General features: G+C 50.1%; 1 protein-coding gene across 2 annotated transcripts in view; it reads right to left on the bottom strand.

The window, feature by feature from the left end:
• EI24 (EI24, autophagy associated transmembrane protein) overlaps window positions 1–5,919 on the bottom strand; it is a 15,358-nt gene extending 9,439 nt beyond the window's left edge. The window contains exons 1-3 of one of the 2 annotated variants that reach the window (XM_018552528.1): window positions 5,819–5,919; window positions 4,436–4,584; window positions 422–567 (exon numbers count right to left, since the gene is read on the bottom strand). In XM_018552528.1, the coding sequence (XP_018408030.1) occupies window positions 422–567; window positions 4,436–4,477 (188 nt within the window). In that variant the 5' untranslated portion in view covers window positions 4,478–4,584; window positions 5,819–5,919. The remainder of the gene's footprint in view (window positions 1–421; window positions 568–4,435; window positions 4,585–5,818) is intronic. The other variant, XM_018552537.1, reaches the window with a different exon arrangement.
• Between the last annotated feature and the right edge of the window lie 3,253 nt (window positions 5,920–9,172).

Below are 9,172 nucleotides of genomic sequence, written 5' to 3'. Positions count from 1 at the left end.
TACAGCTGGCTCTGCCTCTAGATAGGCAGAGCCAGCTGTCACTCACGCAGCTGGGCGGATCTCGACATCGATGTCGGGATCCGCTCCGGCGTCTCAGTATACCGCTGTAGCTCGCGGTATACTGAGCCTATTGTGACGAGAGGACGCTAGTTTGTGAAAAGCCTTAACCCCATAGTTCTCCTTAAATACTTACAGCAAGTCAAGCTGACCAATGTAAAAATCCATCAAAGGCCATCCCTGGAGTTCCACTTTATGTTATACACATTAAAGAAAAAAAAGAAAGCCTAGTTTTGGAAAGCTGCAATACAGAAGTTGATATACAGTATGAGTACAGCATGTACTGACAGAGATTCTAGGAAGTCACCCTGAGGAGAATGATTTATCTTGGGAGAGACAGTGACCATGGATCAGAGCTACTCACTTCTCCGGCTTCTTCTCTTCGCTCTGAGCTCTCCGCTGGGCCAGGGCGCTGCTCGCCCGCCTCTTCCTCTGCTCCTCTCTTCTCTGCTGGATCCGGGCATCGAGCTTCGAGATTGTGCAAATTCCCCAAATGGAATCTTTAATACCCTGCACAACATAAAACATCTTTTATTATTCATGTCCACGGCCATTAGGCACGGCTCCTTAAATGAAAGATGCGAGGGATGGAAAGCCTGAATATAAGAACACAAAATAAAAAAAATCCTTAAAAAGTTCATTTGCACGTTAAATGGATCATTGATCAAATGTTAGAACGGTGGTGAAGTTAGAAGCTCCGCTCCATTTACCATAATCTCTCTGTAATGCACTGCAGCCAAATTCCACAGAGCTCCTCACATGGCGGGACGGGTGTGCCTGCTTCCCCTTGTGTTGTGTAAGGACCCCGCACTCTGTTGGCTGTATCACCAATCACATTCAAGCTTCCAAAGCAGGTCTGAATCTGATTGGCAGCTGGGAAAAACATCTCAGCACTGACACTTTCATAGATCAGGCGTTCTGCATGAGAGGGGCAGGATAAAGCCGACATTGGGTGTGTTTGGGAATAATTCCCCTGCACATGGAAAAAGGGTTCCCAGATCCTAGACACAAGAGAGCAAATCGAAGACCTACTGCAGTCACGATCTTGGTATTGTTCTATTCAGGGGGTGATGTTTGTTCAGTACTACAGCCTGCAAATGTGGTGCCCAACCTGCAACCCCCACGGGGGTTTTTTTTTGGGTTCCCATGCCCACAGTAAACAGTTTCAGGGTGGAGAGCAGGGGAGTACTGGGAAACGTCTTTTCCCCCAATCTGCCTGTGATGAATGAATCAGGAAGAGCTGTGCTCTCCGCGCTTCCTGTTTTAGAGCTGTCAGAAGCCGGCTGAAGTTCCGCTTACACAAGGATCAAGCACAGGGAATGTTATTTAGAGGGCAGGAGAGACATCAGGGGTCTAATAGACCCCTAATGTCAATTGTAGCCAAAGCGCTGTGAACGGATCCTGATACTGAGGAGTGTGTATGCAGGATAGCTAGGGGTGCTGCCCCACTTCAGTCGGGGAACTGTAAGACTGGAAAACAAAAGAAAAAGAAGGGCGCCCACCCTAGTGCAGATGATTTTTTATTTTTAAAAAGACACAAGATTGGAGTGCAAGGGTACTCACAATGGTAGGTCAAAAGACAGCATGTATAGGTAGTTTCGAAGATACATCGGTTTCAGGACTGCAATCAGCCTGTGTGTCACTGGATTGTGGCGTCGTTGACGCGTTTCCGGGGTCACGCCCCCTTCTTCAGAACTTGCCCTCAACCTCCTCGTCATCCCATTAAGTCAGGGAATAAGCCAATAAAAAAAGAAGCGTGCGCGAGTGGGATGTGCTCAGCTAAAAGAGGGACCTTTGTGAGTACCCTTGCACTCCAATCTTGTCTCTTTTTAAAAATAAAAAATCATCTGCACTAGGGTGGGACCCCTTTTTCTTTTGTAGACCCCTAATGTGGCCCATAAAGAGAACCTGTCACCTCCAAATGCTATCACATAGAGCAGGTGTAGCCAAACTCTGGCCCTCCAGCTGGGGTAGAACTACAAATCCCATGAGGCATTGCAAGATTCTCACAGACATGACTCCGGGAGAGAGATGAATCTTTGGATTTGTAATTTCACCGCAGCTGGAGTGCCGGAGTTTGACTACCCCTAGCATAGAGGCTTGTTAGCCCCTTTGTGGTAGCAATAAAAGTAGAACAAATAAAATAAATAAAAGTGTGTTAAAAAGTAAAAAAATAAAAATAAATAAATACGAATTGTAACTAACTTAAAACCAACCCCCGCCACCCTCTCCATGTGAAAAAATGCACGCGCATAAGATACGCGCATGTACATAAATGGCGATTTCACAACGCATGGGGTATCACAAAGTGAGAGCAATAATTCTTAAAGTACCAGCGAACAATGGCCCTGGAAAAGGCTTTAAAATGTCACCGATGGGCAATTTTGAGTACCATAGTGTTCACCATTGCACGGGAGCCCACAATTTTAACGTTTGTCATGTTTTGGTATCTATTCCCAGTAACCCCAATCTTTTATTTTTTACTAAAAAATGCGGTATTATATTGCGTTTGTGTGCGCTGAAATTCATTTTAGTGGTTTTTTAAACCATAAATTTGATAGAAATGTGCAAATATTGTGCGACAAAAATTCAGATACCTTTTTTTTTTTTGCTTGGTTATCTTACCTAAGCCTCTGCTTTCAGAAGATATTTAATTGTTTGGGGGGTTTCAAATAATTTTCTCTCCACAAAAATTCAGATTTTAACATCTTTTAAATAGCTGCGGCACGAAGGTGGATAAAAGCCCCTTTAGAGGGACTGGCAGTTATCTCTATGCAAACAGTCCACAACTGCTACACACACCTACACTGAGTCGCACACACGTTAAGGCCTTGTTCACACCAAATGCAGAGCAGATCCGGTCAGGTTTCTGCACACGCACGCTAGTCTTTTAGATGCGTTTTTGATGCGTTTTTGGCTAAAAAAAAAAAGTGTTTTTTTTTTTAAAGTTTAAAAAGGCCTTTCAGTGCGTTCCAGGCATTTGCATGCGTTTTTGATGCGTTTGCAGATCCAGAGCAGGTAAAATAGGGCTTGCTGCAGTTTTTTCACCTGCTCTGGACCTGCTCTAGAACTGAACGCTGCGGTGTGAACTGCAGCAAAAAATACCATTGGAATACATTGGACGCAGTTTTGATCCGGTCTGCAACTGCTCTGCGCTTGGTGTGAACAAGGCCTTATGGAATAACAGTTTTCAGGGGTAACACTTTACACTCACCGGTGTCATGGTTTTGGAAACTATACAAAATGTAAAGGATTTGGGTCATGATGGACATTCCAACCTGAGAAGCTGCAGGGGAATCACAGCTGAGCTGATGAGAGGCCACATGTGGCTCCTGAGCCACTTATTGGAGATCACATGACTAGCATGTAAAAGGAGTTTGAAGGTATTTTAGGGTGAATTATTCCACAGTGACTAGGCAATAAACTCGGGGAGAACGTCAGAGAGCCGAGAGTGAACTAACAGTAACGTGGCAGCCGACTTCACCTAAAATTATGGATGACTACAGCTGCCCATACTCGTGTAACTAGCTCATCCTGTACAGATGTATTAACAGCTCAGTAACGTATTCACATATAAAGATGAACTCCGGGATCAGCAAATATTGTCCACATACAAGTGTATTCTTCCTGAATCTGGGTGAGCTTTGTGTATTTCTTCCAGATCTGTGCAGTAATCCCGTGTGAGACTTGGAGCTTCCTGTAATAAAGACCGCGCACTGCTACTCTCTCTCTCTCTCCTTGTGCAGGGTGACTGGTCTTGTCTCCACCCCCTCCTGTAATAAAGACCGGTCAATGCTTCTCTCTCTTCTTGTGCAGGGTGACTAGTTTTGTCACTGCCCCCTCCTGTAATAAAGACCGCTCACTGCTGCTACTCTCTCTCTCCTTGTGCAGGGTGACTGGTCTTGTCTCCGCCCCCTCCTATAATAAAGACCGGTCAATGCTGCTCTCTCTCCTTGTGCAGGGCGACTGGTCTTGTCTCCGCCCCCTCCTATAATAAAGACCGGTCAATGCTGCTCTCTCTCCTTGTGCAGGGCGACTGGTCTTGTCTCCACCCCGTTCCTGTAATAAAGACCGCTCACTGCTGCTCTCTCTCCTTGTGCAGGGTGACTGGTTTTGTCTCCGCCCCCTCCTGTAGTTTCATGTAGTGGGTGGGGCCTGCTGTGTCCCTCCCACAGCTCTGCTCTCTGCACAGGATTATGAACAGCACAGTGATGATGTCACTGCAACGTTTGCAGGGCAATATGTGTATTTGCAAAGGCATTTGGTGCACACGAAGCGGATTTATACCCTTTGTGACTATTGAGGAATAGATTCCAATGAGGGTTTTTGAGCCCGGAGTTCAGCTTTAAATCTTATCTTCAACATACAGTTGTCTTACCCGGACCAGGTCCTGGAGAAAGATTTTTAAGCTGTCGGCCATTTTCCACCTCTGTACCACATCTGTTGCTTGACTATCAGCTGAAGGGGGAAAGGAGAACTAGAGGCCCACAAGATATCATCATGGGGGAAGCTCGCACACCCCTGGGCCTGGAGACAGAGGAAAGGAATAAGGGAAGCATTAGAGCAGGGGTAGGCAACCTCGGCCCTCCAGCTGTTGTGGAACTACAAGTCCCATGAGGCATTGCAAGACTGACAAAAACAGGCATGACTCCCAGAGCCAGAGGCATGATCTAGTGACCCCCACGGGCGAGATCGACCCGTGTCTAGTGACCCTGCGGGCGAGGTTGTCCCATGTCTAGTGACCTCGTGGGTAAGGTCTTCCTGTGTCTAATGATCTTGCGGGGGAGATCAGTCCCACGCTTAGTGACCCCGTGCATGATGTCAGCCTGTGTCTAGTGACCTCCCGGGTGATGTCGCCTCTTGGGTAGTGACCCCATCGGTGATGTTGCCCCGTGTCTAGTGACCCCACCGGTGATGTCGCCCCGTGTCTACTGACCCCACCGGTGATGTCGCCCCGTGTCTACTGACCCCACCGGTGATGTCGCCCCGTGTCTACTGACCCCACCGGTGATGTCGCCACGTGTCTACTGACCCCACCGGTGATGTCGCCACGTGTCTACTGACTCGGAAGATAATGTCACCCTCGCCCCCATGGCAAATTAATAACCACAAAAACAGAATTCAGTAATGATAGAACACATTCAGCAGCAGAAGAACAAAGCACATAAATAGCCACAAAAACAGCAATACAATTACACACAATACACCAAAATAAAACACAGACACCACACTAGACATACAAGCTACACAATGACATATAAAGGAAACCACAACCACACATTGTTTACAAACAATTTCCGGGGACACTTGTCTCCTGATTGGCTGAGGACGTCACACAACATTGTATATGAAATTATATTATTACTCCAATACTTCACATAGGGATCTCCAATACCCAGGCAATCAATAGTGGGCACTGAGGGGGTCTATTAATAAAGCAGTGAATGTGACTTTCACCAAACATTCTCTGGTGGAGAATCAATCACTGTCTTTTAAAACACTTGGACCTGGAAGATTCACCCGCAGAAAATGTTTGCTGAATGTCAGATTCGCTGCTTTATAAATAACCCCCTAACGCTGAAGTCTGTAAAGCAGACAAACTGAGCTGACATTGTGCTTGCTGGGCAGACCTGAGCACCAGAGGGACAAATCTTCTAAGCCCTGAGGGCCGCCCTCAGAAATCACCGGCCTCCGGCAATCGCCCTCCCGGACCGACGACAACAGGTGGCGGAAACCCGATCACATCAACAAGCAGGCTCACCTGCACTAACCTCCTGCTTCTAGCGCAACAGCCGGGCCCCGCCCGCACTGCGCATGCCCCAGAGCGCGCAATGCACGCCGGGAGTTGGAGTCCTCTAGACGCGCGGGGCATGCCGGGGGGAGGCACTCTTCGAGGGGGGCCGGTGATCGATCAAAACTACGAACTTATCGAGTTGTGGGACCACATTACTTCCGGTTTCCTCACAACTACGAGGTTTTTACACAAAACATGTTGTGCACGAGCGCCATCCACGGCATTGCCCTATAGACATAGACCACAGCAATAAAGTAATAAAATGATGTAGGATGACAGTAAGCCAGCGCGTTCTTTATCTCAGGTGCCCCACTCAAGCGGCGGCCATATTGAGTGGGGCACCGGAGATAAAGAACGTGCTGGCTTACTGTCATCCTACATCATTTTATTACTTTATTGCTGCGGTCTAAGTGTATAGGGCAATGCCGTGGATGGCGCTCGTGCACAACATGTTTTGTGTGCAAACCTCGTAGTTCTGAGGAAACCGGAAGTCATGCGGTCCCACAACTCGATAAGTTCGCACTTTCGACACATCACCGGAATAGGAGGCGTGGCTGAGCTCCGCCCGGACTGCGCATGCCCCAAACGCTCTACACCCCGGAAGTTGGACTCCGCGGGGCATGCCGGGCGATGTAGTCTGAGCGAGGAGGGGAGATTGAGCTCCGCCCGAATTCTCAGTATGTTCCCATTATTAATGATTTATTTAGCTGTAGTAGGCGGTTCTTATCAGCTCCAGCTGACATTTGCTAAAATTGTATATTATTGCACATATACATCAACACTCAGTATATTTGGTGGGGAGAGAGTTTCCAAAGGTACATTACGTTTGTATCCTAGCTGTGGTCTGCCATCACCACATTGTCATTCAGCTCAAATTCTTCTTTAGTGAGGCGAAATTACAACCTCTGTCAGGTTTTATCGCTGTTTGTGACTACACTTCATGAATTTTCCCTTGTGCTGTGTCTTGGTGACCTTAGGGGAAGGGGGTCACCGGGACAGGAAGGCATGCGCTGCACACCAATAAAACCTGATGATTGTAATACAGGATTTATGTAGCGCCAACAGTTTACAGCAGGGGTGGGCAAACTCCGGCCATCCAGCTGTGGAGACACTACAAATCCCATCATGCTTCTGTCTCTGGGAGTCATGTCTGTGGCTGTCAGAATGTTGCAATGCCTCATGGGATTTGTAGTTCCATCACAGCTGTAGGGCCAGAGCTTGCCCACCCATGGACTACAGTATAAAGAGAGACAGTACAGTTACAACACAGGCCGTACATGGATCACATTTAGGCCGTTTCCTGCTGAATCTTCTGAAATCCGATCCATGGGTGACCCTGTGTTGCCTGTACAGTGACTTGAGCCAATCAGCTTCAGTCACTGTTTGGGTATTCTGACAGTGGAGCCCGGCTTCCTGATTGGCTGGGAAGCCGGCTCAATGCTGTTTAGCCGGCTAAATGCTGATAAATCGGGCCAAACAACATGGTGCTGGCTTCCCGGCCAATCGGGAAGCCGGGCGGCAGGTAATGACCCGCCGACCGGCTACCTGATTGGCCAGGTGCTCCCGGAAGTACCGGTACTCATATTCAATACCAAAAAAACGGTATTGGTGCATCCTTACTATAGGCACAGCAAGAGATTCACCATGCATGATGTTCAGTGTGGACGGGGGAATCAAAAGGTTTCTCTTGTTCAGCTCGCAGAGCCGTACGAGAAAAATCCTAATGTGTATGACCAGCTTCAGGAGGGTCCCGCTCCCAAGAGCTTACAATCTAAAAGGGAAGAGACAAGTGATACAGAAGGCAATAGCAGTGTTGGGATGAGGTGATGGAGGAAGCAAACGTTCAGTTTAGGGATACACCCATACTAGAGTATAGGTGCCGATGCCGAGTATTTGGGCGAGTTTGCTAAGAGCTGGGCGGGGAGTAGTCTAAGGTCCATACACATGTCCAACCCCCCACCCCGGCTCTTAGTAACCTGGGACGCTCTGGCTGGTGCTCCGCCCACATACACATGTCCCCCGTCCCCCCCACCGGCTCTTAGTAACCTGGGACACTCTGGCTGGTGCTTCACCCATTCACCCACATGTCCAACCCCCCACCCCGGCTCTTAGTAACCTGGGACGCTCTGGCTGGTGCTTCGCCCACATACACATGTCCCCCCCGGCTCTTAGTAACCTGGGGCGCTCTGGCTGGTGCTTCGCCCACATACACATGTCCCCCCCGGCTCTTAGTAACCTGGGGCGCTCTGGCTGGTGCTTCGCCCACATACACATGTCCCCCCCGGCTCTTAGTAACCTGGGGCGCTCTGGCTGGTGCTTCGCCCACATACACATGTCCCCCCCGGCTCTTAGTAACCTGGGGCGCTCTGGCTGGTGCTTCGCCCACATACACATGTCCCCCCCGGCTCTTAGTAACCTGGGGCGCTCTGGCTGGTGCTTCGCCCACATACACATGTCCCCCCCGGCTCTTAGTAACCTGGGGCGCTCTGGCTGGTGCTTCGCCCACATACACATGTCCCCCCCGGCTCTTAGTAACCTGGGGCGCTCTGGCTGGTGCTTCGCCCACATACACATGTCCCCCCCGGCTCTTAGTAACCTGGGGCGCTCTGGCTGGTGCTTCGCCCACATACACATGTCCCCCCCGGCTCTTAGTAACCTGGGGCGCTCTGGCTGGTGCTTCGCCCACATACACATGTCCCCCCCGGCTCTTAGTAACCTGGGGCGCTCTGGCTGGTGCTTCGCCCACATACACATGTCCCCCCCGGCTCTTAGTAACCTGGGGCGCTCTGGCTGGTGCTTCGCCCACATACACATGTCCCCCCCGGCTCTTAGTAACCTGGGGCGCTCTGGCTGGTGCTTCGCCCACATACACATGTCCCCCCCGGCTCTTAGTAACCTGGGGCGCTCTGGCTGGTGCTTCGCCCACATACACATGTCCCCCCCGGCTCTTAGTAACCTGGGGCGCTCTGGCTGGTGCTTCGCCCACATACACATGTCCCCCCCGGCTCTTAGTAACCTGGGGCGCTCTGGCTGGTGCTTCGCCCACATACACATGTCCCCCCCGGCTCTTAGTAACCTGGGGCGCTCTGGCTGGTGCTTCGCCCACATACACATGTCCCCCCCGGCTCTTAGTAACCTGGGGCGCTCTGGCTGGTGCTTCGCCCACATACACATGTCCCCCCCGGCTCTTAGTAACCTGGGGCGCTCTGGCTGGTGCTTCGCCCACATACACATGTCCCCCCCGGCTCTTAGTAACCTGGGGCGCTCTGGCTGGTGCTTCGCCCACATACACATGTCCCCCGGACTCTTAGTAACCTGGGA

The sequence above is a fragment of the Nanorana parkeri genome, unplaced genomic scaffold, assembly GCF_000935625.1.
Source record: "Nanorana parkeri isolate BGI_ZX_2015 unplaced genomic scaffold, ASM93562v1 scaffold5, whole genome shotgun sequence".
NCBI classification, from domain to species: Eukaryota; Metazoa; Chordata; class Amphibia; order Anura; family Dicroglossidae; genus Nanorana; species Nanorana parkeri.
Note: the sequence above shows the minus strand (reverse complement) of the source record. Positions and strands in the feature narration are given on the sequence as shown.